Below are 13453 nucleotides of genomic sequence, written 5' to 3' on the forward strand. Positions count from 1 at the left end.
ATTTGTAGAAAGAGGCAATCCATTTTTCAGACAAGGAATTAAGTAGTTCAGTGTTAGAAATAACTTTTCAGTATATCCTGATACAAAATTGTCTACTTAGGCTAGTAAAACGGGATTTCCTGAAGACAATGCCATATATACATATATATTGACAGGTAATTTCCTTCAGTAAATTTTAACTTCTCTGTGTTTCTTAAAAATTGGTACCAAGTAGGCTAATTATTTAATAACCACATGATCAGTCAACACCTTTACCTTGTGAAATCTTATTATAACACAAATTTCCTAGATGCTACATGTAATATATTTATAGAAGATAAAAGAAAAAGCAAATTTTATTTCATTCCAAATATTTGATCACATTGGCCTTCTGTTACTGAATAGTAAAGTATGTTAAAAATATAATAGATAAGAAAATTGAATCTGTTTACAAAGTAGCAACTGAAATAGAAATATTTCAAATGGAATGATACAAATATTACTACATTATTATGTAACCAAACAAAAAAGGAAGAGTAGCTTAACAAGTATCTGGGTAGAGAGGAGCTAATTTGGATTTTGGAAAAAAATTCTTATTAAGATACCATTTCAAGCTCTGAAAACAAAAGAATGCTCTACTAAATAAAGTCCCTAAATATACTCTGACTAAAAGCAAGAAGATGAATTGAATTAACACAGAATGTAGGTTGCCTTTGTTGTAAAACTACCATTTTATTTTTCCAGAAAAATAATTTATTTAGGCTAAAAGGAGGACCAAAACCCGGAAATTCTGAGTCAACAATTCAAATTTCTCAGAATCAATACAAATGTAGATGATTTTCATATCTATAAGACAATTAATTAGATTTAAAAAAAAATCACATGCTAGGAAAATTTAAACCAAATAAAGGAACAAAGGCTGCAAAGTGAAGTCATTAGCTGGATAACTTTCTTCTTACCTGGAGAAATAGTATTACATCTTGGATGTTTAGAAATGCATATTAAAGCAACACCATTAAAAAACAATAACTTATTTTGTAGGAATTTATAGACATTTTTAAACCTCAAATACCCTTTTTTTTAAAATGTTAATATTAACTAATTCTAAACCTTGGCACCATCCTGAACTTACATTTTAGCCACCAATAAAAAGAGAGTACAAGTTAGCAAAAGACATTCAGGATTTTGAAAACCTAAAAGGAGATATCTTAAGTATCTAATTAACTGGAAAGTTTAATGAGCTCAAGTCAAGTGTTTAAACAGTGGTAGGTATACTGGATATTGTTGTGAAGAAACTTTATCTTGTTGTCAAAACAAAATATAAAAACGATAGTATAGTACCACAAAGTGATGTTAAGTGCTACAGATGTGCAAAATAAGGCAGTATCGGCCCAAATGATAATAGTTAGCAAAATCTGGACACAGGAATTGCAACTGAATTAGGATATGAATACTGGGTAAGATTCAGGTTGACTCTGGAAAGAGTATATTTTGTAGGATTGCAAAGGTACGAATATGGGAATAAATGCAATGTGTTATTTATTGTAGTGTGCATTTTCAACTCTCTCTAAAATGTAAAAGAGATTATCCATGAAAACTGACAGGAAAGTAGAAACTATGGACCTGCATACTTCTGTGGTGAGCTCCCAGGTCACCTGATAGGAAAAGCTCTAAAACATTTTTCTACTTGGTCATAATTCATTCCGTTTCCTTTAATTTTACATTGTATAACATCACATTTGTCTTTTTTTTTTTTTTTTTTACATCACATTTGTCTTATTCCTACATAGGAGGAAACTGATTAATTTGGTGTCAATTTAGGCTACAAAAAGTTTTATTTCTATTTTGTACGAATGAGTTGGCTGCTCAACTCAAACATAAATAACTAAAACCCAAACTGCCATTCATTTAATTGCAAATAAGTAATGGCTTCAGTCTTTCCTTTATCCTCTCAAAGAATGAGAACACTTCCTTACTGTTGTTTGATGGAAGAAAAATGGAAACTTAAAGTATTTACCATTTCCAGTTTCTCTGCCTTAAGGCGAACAGAGGGATTTAGGGAAATCTTCTTTCCTTGTGGTCCATAATTATCAGTCCATGCAGGGGCAATATCTAAGAGACAACAGGGTGCATGTTAATTGGAAATTTAATTGGAACAGAACTTTTCATTTGACAGGATGTGTTCTGGGCTCCTGCTGTTTAAAAATAATTCTGGCTAATCAGTTGGCAGATTTCACTTTTGTTTTCATGATTTTTTTTTTCTTTAAATCTAAAATGTATCATATAAATTAGCTTCACTTGAGCACTAAAAGATATAAAATATAAAAAGAATGTCCAATTACACATTAAATCCCACGGAAATATTAATTTAAAAAGACAAACATACATCTCACCACTACCCCATCATTACAATGCCTTACTAATTGTAAAGTGAAGTCTTTTTTCTTCTGAAATAAGTAAAATCATATTAGGAATTCAAAAAGATATGTCTTTCACTGGCAAAAGTGGTTTTGTTACATGAGTTCTAAAGGTACAATGGAAAAACTCATAACTGCAAACTGTTTCAAGTTTGTGCATAAAGTATGATACACACTAGGAACTTCTGGAATCCAAAATCCTATTTCTTACTTTACATTAAGGTTATGTTTCAAGGAGCATAGATGGACTTCCAAGAGTTGAGTTTCCTATACCTCTCACTTAATCCTAACACCTTCTCAACCTATACTGATTAGTTAGATGAGCCTTTGTCCTTGTTACATGAATAAGAGAACAGATGCCAACAAGGGATTAGACCTTGAAGAATTATTTGCTTTAATATGCTGCAGTTTGTAAAACAAATTCCTGTAATTCATGTCAATCCTTGTATCTAAATTGTCACTATTCTAAATACACTTCTAAATGATATTTTACTAGTTCTACATAGAAACAAGAGGAAGAGAAAAAACTTTTTGAAATGTCACATCTTTATGCAGTGTTTTAATTTTTTTTTTAATTTCTCAGAGCATCTGTCTCTAAGTACAAAATGATTTGCATTCTCTTTCTTAAGAACATAAGAAGCGCATATGAAAATAAATAGTCTTCCTCTAAACCTTTAACACATCCTTAACATTCTATGTAAAATCTTGAATATAGCTTATAGGTGTCAAGATCATAAAAAAAAAATGGTTACTGACTTTTAGCTTCAAATGGAGTCAAACCTTGAGAAAGAGTGATTTTAGTATAATAGAATTTTACAGTTCTTTTTTTTTTTTTTGAATTTTTACAGTTCTGATAAAAGCAGCAAAGTCTCTTTTGTCATCATGATACCTAATTGTTAGCCATGAGGCAAAAAATAGTGTGTGTATGTATATATATATATATATATATATATATATATATAAATAAATTTTTTTTCCTCTTAAGAAAAATTCTGTGCCAAACCTACAGTGTGACACAAAAGATCAGCATGGAGTAGAGTGGTACAGAAGACCAAAGAACAGAGAAGTCAAACTTTATTTTTCATCTTTAATGTTTGGATCTGTGAGGGCTGACCATGACCTTCAGCTTGGTGCCTGACCTGCAATTAAGGAACACATACTAGGTGGACCCAAGCTAGCCTAATTATGATTTCAGACCAATAATCCTAACCTGGGAGTGAATTACTCAATTCAATTTTAAGTATGTGGAAGGACTGGGGGGTGGGAGGGAAAGGGGGAAACACACGGCATCCACTCATACTGAGGCATGCATTCTCACTTATATATATTCTTACACCTAAGCATAAAAATTTGCTATGGTAGCAGTGGAAATAACAGCAGATCAGCTCTTAGCTATGCTTACTTTTAGCCAGGCAGGGCACTAAGTACTTCATATAGATAAACTCATTAAGCTTTACTATAGCCATAATAACATAAGTGTTATTATTCCCATCCCAAAGATGAAGAGATCAAGGCTCCAGAAGGTAAAGAAACTGGTCTATGATCACACAGCTAGTAGGTGACCATGTCAGGGTCCTAGTCTCTTGTGATTCCCAAAGCCATTATTTTTTAAATGTTGTCCGTATCTTTCACCATGTTTTCTCATCTGTAGAATAAAATAGTGCACCTTACAGGTACTGTAAAGGTAAAATAAGGAATCACAGAAAACTACTATAAACACTATAGAATATTGTTTGTTTTTAAGTAGGCTCCATGCCCAGTGTGGAGACCAACATGGGGCTTGAACACACGGCCCTGAGATGGAGACTTGAGCTGAGATGATGAGCCACATGATTAACTGACTGAGCCACCCAGGGACCCCTTGAATATTGTTAATATTAACAAAGAGAGATATTTAGACAGGGGATTTCATGTAAAATTACACTAACCTCCGATTTAACAACATGCAATCATGGCTTAACAAAATCTCACTTTCTTTCAGTCAACCCTCCCCTAAACCTATACCTTTTAGCCAAACCTTAGGAGGATTTGTGCATAAATCTGGCATGCTTTGATGATTCAGAGTAGCTTGACCTGAAAAGCTGCTCATAGACAGACAGCTTTCCCCATTTGCCAGTGACACCTCTCAACACTGGCCTCAAGCTCTTGATTTGTTCCTCTCTGGGGGAGTGAGGATTTTCAAAAGATAGCTTATTATTCTCTTGGATCTTCTCTTCTAGTCTTCTTTTTAGGAGAAGAAAGGGAATGTTTTAAGAGGACAGGATCAAAACCATTTGGTTTATACGGTGAACCCTTCATGGATATTTTCCCCCCATCACTATTTTGTTTCAGTTATAAAACCTTAGTGTGGGAGGATTACAGTTCACGTTCTGGTAAAGTTAAAGTAATGATAATATTTCTTCATGCAATAATTCTTTACCAATTTTTTTAGGAATGTCTTTAGTATGCTTTTAGCTCACTTATAAACTCATGCATTAGTCAGCTTATAGCAATAGTAAACAACTCCGAGTTCTGAATCAGAAATTTATATAATAGAATAGATTAAAAACATATTCAAGTATTATGTAGATTTCAAAATTCTAACCAGTTTTATACTTTGGAATAATTCTGAGATGGGAACAGGGGTAAGATTTCCCTTAATTCAGCTTATTTCTGTTGAGGTTAACATTAAAACTTGTTTACATTTTTTGAATAAATACCAACTGGCTAAGGGGGTTTAGATGTGACAGTTAGGGGTCTAATCTGGGAACAATCTATAATTAAGTGCTTATCACAATGTATATAAGTTACCTAGAGATAATTTAGAGTTGATTTTTTTTTTCCCTCAGAAACATCTGGCCTACCACATTTATGTGAAAATTAAAAAAAATAGGACTAACTCAATGCTAATTTTACCCTAGAAAAATGTTGTTTTAATTGCATTTTAATATTTACTTTTCACACAGCTCACTCAAATATATTTTTCAGTAAATTATTTTCCTATTACAAAGTATAGCACTGTTTCTTTTAGTCACTGATGTAGAATTTACATTTTATTCATTACTCTGGGATCTCTCTGCTCTAATCAGATCTGCCTCCTACAGTCACCTGACATCTAGCTCATCCTTTGTTCTATACTTTAGCTCATGGTGCTTCCTTCACTTAGGAAGATCTCTTTCATCCAACCATTGACGTTTACCACTTCTTTCAAGATCTGATGTTTGATTTTTGCTAAGAAATTTCTGCATGTTGTGACAAATTCTTTCCTATGTATTAGTTTGGAGGACGAGGGGAGGATGAAAAATTGAATTAAAAGATGGGAGCTTTGGTTTCTGCTCTAAAAACAGCCTCTAGGGCTGCCCTGTTGGCTCAGCGGTTTAGTGCTGCCTTCAGCCCAGGGCCTGATCCTGGAGACCCGGGATTGAGTCCCACGTCAGGCTCCCTGCATGGAAGCCTGCTTCTCCCTCTGTCTGTGTCTCTGCCTCTCTCTCTCTCTCCCTCTTTCTCTCTCTTTCTCTGTATCTCTCATGAACAAATAAATAAAATCTTTAAAAAAACAAAAACAAAAACAAACAACCTCTGGAATATCACCTGTGCTACACTCTAGTCAGTGGGTTCTGTGATATTAACAATAATAACAGCAAAATTTACTGAGCATATGCTATGTACCCATTACGATGCTAAGTGCTTCATATGCATGATCTCACTTAATACTCATAAAGATCCATGAGGCAACTATTTCAAGGTTACACAGCTAATAAGCTAGGAGCAAAGAAATGAACTTTCTACATTTGCATTCAGAGCCTGTGTCTTCCCTACACCACACATGGGCCACTTCTTTCCTTACACACTTTGTTCACATCTTCACACTGTGACAAGATAGTATATTCCTTCGAGTACAGAAACCACCCACACCCTGCTCTAGTTAACAGAGAACACTGCAAATGGTAGTTATTCAATAAAATAAACACATACATATATGCTTTCTAATCTGAATAATGAAGTTTTTTTTAACCCCATGCTTCATTTCACCATAGACTATTAAGTATCTCATGGAAAATATCCTAATTCCTTCATAATTCCCATTGAACTATGTTTTCTTTGTCCATGACAAGACTCAGTAAAAGCTTACTAAATTAATAAAAGACTAAGAGAAGCAATGAGCAGTTAAATTACTTTCAAAATTAAAAATATGTTACATAAATGTATCCTCACCATTGTTTGCATCTTTCATTTATCTTTTTTTCTCACATGTGTTCATAAGTTTAAAATAAAAACAATACATCAAGAGAATGGAAATTACGTAAAGGAGATATACTAATAAAGTTTCTAAGAGTCAAAGAATCCCACTAAGTAAAAGGCCATGTAATTTGTGCTAGAGCTTGCTAACAACCCTCTGGTAAATACTGCTCCAAATCAGAGGAAACTACTCTGGAATCCACTATAAATTCCTGTTAAGTGTACTGCCTATGTGGTGTGTCCTGAATGTTTGTATCCTCCTCAAATGCATATGTCAAAATCCTAACCCCTAATGGTGATGGTATTAGGAGATGGGGCCTCTGCAAGAGGCTTAGGTCATGAGGGTGGAGCTCTCAGTAATGTTCTGATAAAACAGACCCTACAGGTCCCTATGTCAGGACATGATGGGAAGTCTGCAACCTGAAGAAGGCTCTCACTGGGACCATGCCAGCAGCATGATCCTGGATTTCCGGCCTCCAGAACTGTGAGAAATACATGTCTGTTGTTTATAAGCTAGTCTGTGATATTTTGTTACAGCAGCCCAAATGGACTAAGATACTATGTAACTCAGGCTAATTTGTCTTTATTTTGCAATTCTGATAGAGATTAATGCTATTAAAAATTAAAATATACAGGTAACACCTTGCATTATAATTTTTAGACATGTAATTAACTTTTTCTTTCTATATGCACTGATTTTTTTTTTATTATTGTTGTATTTAATTTCTGGACATGATTTAAAGGGAAGGCTTTTTTCTTGATGTTTGAGCCACTAATAGATATTTTGCTGTTTGATAAAAATTATTTTTTTATGGGTGGCTTAATTAATACTTTATTGTTTTAAAAAGTCAGTAAATCATTTCATGGTGATGATAAGAATATTCAATTCATAATACTGATGTTCTTTTTTAATTTATATCTATACAATCTCTTAAAAAAAACCCAAATATATCTTTTCTTAAGCTATGCTCCCATCTATAATTTCTCTGTAAGGTGCATTTAATAAACCTCACCAGTATTTCACTAAAAGGACAAGGCAACCTAATCTTGATTTTAAGAAGAGTTTACATGATTTGATATCCACACTTCATTGATTATTACAGCTTCATAGACACCATTATGATAATGTATCTTAAAATTTAAACTCTTTGTTCAGAAAAATTTCTAATAAAAGACATAATCTAATAGGGACCATTGAACAATACATTCATTTTGCTCTTTTATTCATTGAAGGAAAAAAGGCATAATGCACCCTTCTTTAAAGTCTATTAAGTCACATTATGTACTCCTCATTGAGAAAGGGTAATTGAAAGAAATAACAGTAAAAGAGGAATTAAATGTGCATTTACCTGTATTAGACATATCCGCAGGGCTGTTTTCTGAAGAAGTAATTGGAGTCTGTTCTGTTTTCTTGTATCCAGTTTTTATCTATGAAAGAAAAGGAAGAACATGAAATGTCATTTTCCAAAGTAGGTCAAAGACCAGACTAGAAGCTCACGTTAACATAAAAAGAATGGTTTAAGAGATTAAAGCAGCGGTCCAAAAAATACGAGATCTCTAAAATTTTGGTATATTTATCTCCCAACAAAGCATTTCAGAAATAAAGGTAACAACTGCTTTCAGCTCTACCATGTCCAAGAAAAGCAAAATATAAGACCATGCATCTTATCTTTGAAAAGGTATTATAACCCCAAATAAAAAAGTATAAGGGGCTGACAAAATCTTACACTCTGTATCTTATTAGCAGATACCTGAAACTGAAATTACCATTGATAAATTTTATTCCATTAACGAAAAGCCAACCTGAGTTTCCTACTTTGCTTTAGTGCTAACATAATATTTTAAGAGTATATGCTCTATTTTATCTTTGATTTGTTAAGGCATTGTAGCAATTAGTAATCAACTGTCAATTTCGATGTAGAAACTCCCCCTTCTGTGTGATTGTACTGGGGTGAACTAGGTATTAGCATGCACACATAAGGGAACCATATCCACCTACACTGGGTAATTAGGATTAGCTTCACTGTACAGGAAAAGAGGTAAGAAACAAAAGGAAGACTGCCTGTCTTCAGTCAAGCAGAAAACAGAAATAGTAATAAATTAAACCATATTAGAGACTTTCTGAAAATAAATATGACATTCCTAACAGTTTTGAGTGACACCTCGACATATCTTTGTGAGGCCATTCCTGATCCTGTCTTTCTGAACAAAAGACACACGACTTGAAAAATTATACTACTGACAGCACAATAGAAAAGTCTTAAACAGAAAAAAAAGAACTTTCAAGAAAATACCAATTGTTTTTTAAATACATTATCAAAACTATAATTCCACATGTATATTACAAACATAAAAACATATGGGGGATTTCTGGACTGCAAAAATATACAGAGAAATGTTAAGATTACCTGACTAATGTTAAAAGAAGATAAAGTGGTATCTGTAGTTTGGGGAGTGGATGAGGTCTTTGGAATTAGTATTTCAGGGGGAGAAGGAAGAAGGCTAAATGTCGAGGCTTGAGGTCCATATTCTCCGGAAGCTTGTAAAAGGGATGTACAAGATGGATTTTCTAGATGACTGCCATCAGATTTTTGTCTTATGAATGCTATCTCCCAAGCAGATTCTGACCTAGCATTAAAAAGAAATAATTTTATGGATATAGTATAGATACAATACAACTGAGTTTTAAGATAATGTTCAAGTATTATTAAAATGTATTTATTTTAGGAGGTACCTGAGTAGCTCAGCTAGTTAAGTATCTGACTCTTGATTTCAGCTCAGGTCATGATCTCAGGGTTGTAAGATCGAGCCCCACATTGTGCTCTACCACTCAATGGGGAGTCTGCTTGGAACTCTCTCTCTCCCTCTGCCTCCCCCTACCCCAACTCATGCATATGCTCTCTAAAAATAATAAATGAATAAGTAAATTTTAAAAATACATACTTATTTTAGGGTCTAAAGTATTTAAATCTCTTAAATCACTATTTTTGAGGAAACATGCTAACTCAATCTATCTTATGGATAGGATAGTTACCTCAACTTGGCTCTTGTAATTATGCTTTTTGCTTCTTCAAAAGATACACCAATCATAGATTCCTTGTTTATTGAGACAAGTTGATCTCCTGGCTTCAAACGTCCATCCTAACAAAAGTAGTAATACATATAAAGAAACTGTTTTAAAAGAAACTAATTGATGCATCTAAACCAAAGAAAAAAATTAGTGAACAGTCTCTTAAAGAATGAGTAAGAAGGGGACGCCTGGGTGGCTCAGCGGTTGAGCGTCTGTTTTCAGTTCAGGGTGTGATCCCGGAGTTCCAGGATTGAGTCCCACATCGGGCTCCTGTGGGGAGCCTGCTTCTCCCTCTGCCTGTGTCTCTGCCTCCCTCTATATATCTCTCATGAATAAATAAATATTTTAAAAAAAAGAGTAAGAAGAAAACCTTGGACAAAGAACTTCGATAGCAAAAAGTTTTAATTTTAACTAAGGCCTGGTTTGCTTATATACATGAATGGAATGGGACAGTCTCATGTACATGTGAGCTAAATTTGCACACGAAAAATCCTGAAAACATACTTGAAGACATAGCCTGGTACACCAGGAAAAGACTTGTTTTAAAAGCTTGGTACTGGGCAGCCCAGGTGGCTCAGCGGTTTAGTGCTGCCTTCAGCCCATGGCCTGATTCTGGAGACCTGGGATCCAGTCCCACATCGGGTTTCCTTCATGGAGCCTGCTTCTCCCTCTGCCTGTGTCTTTGCCGCCGCCACCCTCCCCCCATGAAAAAATAAATAAAATCTTAAAAAGAAAAAAAAAATTAAAGCTTGGTACTATGAGATAGATATAGCTCTGACTCTGTGATAAAGTCAGTCAAATAATACTAGCCTATTTCAGAATACAAGACTTACTCACTTACTCACTTTAGTTTCTGAGCATTCCTGAATCTCTCATCCCACCAAATTGGTAAGGTTAACTCCACTGTAAGACTTAAAATTAGTCAAGGATCCTAATTAGATTGATCCTACCCATATTTCAGCTGTTTACTGGATCTGCTGTACCTCCAGTGACTCAGGCCTAGCTGGTTATACATACAGCTTTAGTCATCTCCTATTAATGATGACCACTTATAACCAGTTGCCTTACATTGTCTGCTAAGATCCAGCTCTGGCTGTAACTAGCCTAACTGGGTAAGACAGTCTATTGATTACAAGATTTAATGGATTTGGGGGATCCCTGGGTGGCTTAGGGGTTTAGCGCCTGCCTTTGGCCCAGAGTGTGATCCTGGAGTCCCAGGACGGAGTCCCACGTGGGGCTCCTGGCATGGAGCCTGCTTCTCCCTCCTTCTGTGTCTCTGCCCCTCTCTCTCTATCATGAATAAATAAATAAATCTTTTTTTTTTTAAATAAATAAATCTTAAAAAAAATATTTAATGGATTTGTTTGATAGGTTTCTCAGTCTTCACCTTTTTTTTTTCTTAATTCAAAGTGGAAAAAGAATGAGCTCTCTTCATTTTCAGTTCCTAAGACAATGTCTCAATTATCATTTATATACACAAAGACAGAAAGCACTATTTCTATAACTAGGGAAAAAGCGTATATGGTTAAAAAGCTAGATTTTCACCCTACTGGCATTTAAGGAAGTTCCACAAATTCAAGGAAGTATCTTTCTTCAAAGCCATATTTAAGATATATCCCTTGGATAATTGATTTTTGATCTGTATATCCATATACATAATAATGGTGATTTCATTACTTTGCTGCTAAATAACAATAGTAGCTTTTAAAGATTACTTATTAGAGAGTGAGCATGGTGAGGAGAGCAGATGGGAAGGGAGGAGGAGGGAGAGGGAAAGAATCTCAAGCCGCCTCCCCACTGAACAGGAGCCTAAAGGGCTGGATCCCATGAACTTGAGATCATGACTTACATGGAAACCAAGAGTCAGAAGCTTAACTGATTATACCACCCAGGTACCCCCTAAATGTCTTTTTTAAAAAACAAAAAATAATTTTGAGAGATGCTTGGGTGGCACAGTCAGTTAAGTGTCCCACTCTGGTTTTGGCTCAGGTTGTGATCTCAAGCCATCAGATTGAGCCCTGTGTTTGGGTCCACACTCAATGTGGAATCTGCTTACGACTCCCTCTCCCTTTGCTCCTCTCCCTGTTCATTCTCTTTCTCTCAAACAAATAAATAAACCTTAAATAAATAAAGACATTCAGTGCTATTGTTGTGCCTAAGATTGTGAATCGAGAAACCACCAAGGAGCCGACACCAATGCAAGCACACAAGGGTTTATTAGCAAGCTCGAGCTTGGGTCCAAGTATACCTGACACAGTGGAGCAGGGACTTGGACCCCAAAGTGGGTTACAGCTGGGTTTTTTATAGGCTGGTCTAGGGGATTTTCAAAAGGGGTGGAGGAATTTCTCAGTTCTGTTTACATTCTGATATGGGGCTTTCAAGGGCATTGAGCTCTGTTCTCATTCTAATATGGGACTTTCTACCATGGGAATAGGCTCTGTTGTCTTTCTGATATGGGATTCTCTGCTGAGGGCAATTCTGAGCTCTGTTGTCTTTCTGATATGGGATTCCCTGCAGAGGACATTGAGGAATTCTGCAGTCCCCCCCCCCCCCCCCCCCCCCCCCCCCCCCCCCGCAAAGTTCAGCTCTTGGGGAATCCCTGGGTGGCTCGGTGGTTTAGTGCCTGCCCTTGGCCCAGGGTGTGATCCTGGAGTCCTGGGATCAAGTCCCACATCAGGCTCCCTGCATGGAGCCTGCTTCTCCCTCTGTGTCTCTGCCTCTCTCTCTCTCTCTCTCTCTCTCTCTCTCTCTGTGTGTGTCTCCCATGAACAAATAAATAAATCTTTAAAAAAAAAAAAAAGTTCAGCTCTTATTCACAGGGGCCTAAACTTGTGCTAATGCTAAACTTTAGGTGGGATGGCCTTAATTTTTCTCGGCCTCCACACTATCTCTAACACTGAATATAGGAAGATAAATAAATATAAAATATTTATCAAAAAATTTTATAGAAACATGTTATTTCAAATAGTATATAAAAGATATATCATCTAAATGCATCATGACTTTATGACCCTTCTATATTAAAAACATTTAAAAAATTAAACTGAAAAAGGGAATTTGATTTTAAGATATTTGGAAATTTATATTTTATAAATATAACTAGCAAAGTCAGAGAACACAACCCGATTGCTATATTCACAAATGATTTCTCCCCCCCTTCCACTGATAAACGTATAAGGAGTAAAACACAATAGTAATTCTGGAAAAAACTTGGCAGTATGGAGGGAGTATCCATCATATGGATCCTACATATTCAGTAAAATGAAAATGCTGATTTTGTTAAGATTTTACAAACACAGTTCTATATTGCCTGGGCCCAAACTTTATTAGAGTTTGGTTACATATGCATTTAAATCAACTCTACCCAGACATACTTAGTCACTCACGTACATTGGCTTGTGATTTGATACACAAAATTTTAGTTTCAGCAGTTATTTATTCAAGGTTAAGATGATATGGCAACAAACAAGAGAAACAACCTTTTTGCCACAGGCAATAAGATAAGGCTAATAATGGAGAAGAATGAACAAAATCCTAGAGTGCTTATTTCTAAGAGGAAGGGTGGGGAGTGTGGGGAATGTGATAAGGAATGCCTCTGTAGCTTGTAAAATTTTCTACTTCTTAAGTGGTGAACTCTAAGCAGATTCATAGGTATTCATTCTATTATTATGCTTCATTTACATGTGTCAAATATCACATAGAAAAGAAACGAGGGGTGCTAAACTGGCTCAGTTCAGTAGAGCATACAACTCTTGATCTTATGGTCATG

At 35.3% G+C, this 13453-nt stretch overlaps 1 protein-coding gene across 8 annotated transcripts in view; it reads right to left on the reverse strand.

The window, feature by feature from the left end:
• The window catches only part of STXBP4 (syntaxin binding protein 4), a 158071-nt gene that overhangs the window by 119779 nt on the left and 24839 nt on the right, over positions 1-13453 (reverse strand). For 4 of the 8 annotated variants that reach the window (XM_041724126.1, XM_041724128.1, XM_041724125.1 and 1 more), the window contains 4 exons: positions 9649-9755; positions 9023-9242; positions 7964-8042; positions 1997-2091 (listed from right to left, as the gene is read on the reverse strand). In XM_041724126.1, coding sequence (XP_041580060.1) covers positions 1997-2091; positions 7964-8042; positions 9023-9242; positions 9649-9755 — 501 coding nt within the window. The remainder of the gene's footprint in view (positions 1-1996; positions 2092-7963; positions 8043-9022; positions 9243-9648; positions 9756-13453) is intronic. The other 4 variants (XM_041724131.1, XM_041724130.1, XM_041724127.1 and 1 more) reach the window with 2 other exon arrangements.

The sequence above is a fragment of the Vulpes lagopus genome, chromosome 12 (genome assembly GCF_018345385.1).
Source record: "Vulpes lagopus strain Blue_001 chromosome 12, ASM1834538v1, whole genome shotgun sequence".
Taxonomy (NCBI): domain Eukaryota; kingdom Metazoa; phylum Chordata; class Mammalia; order Carnivora; family Canidae; genus Vulpes; species Vulpes lagopus.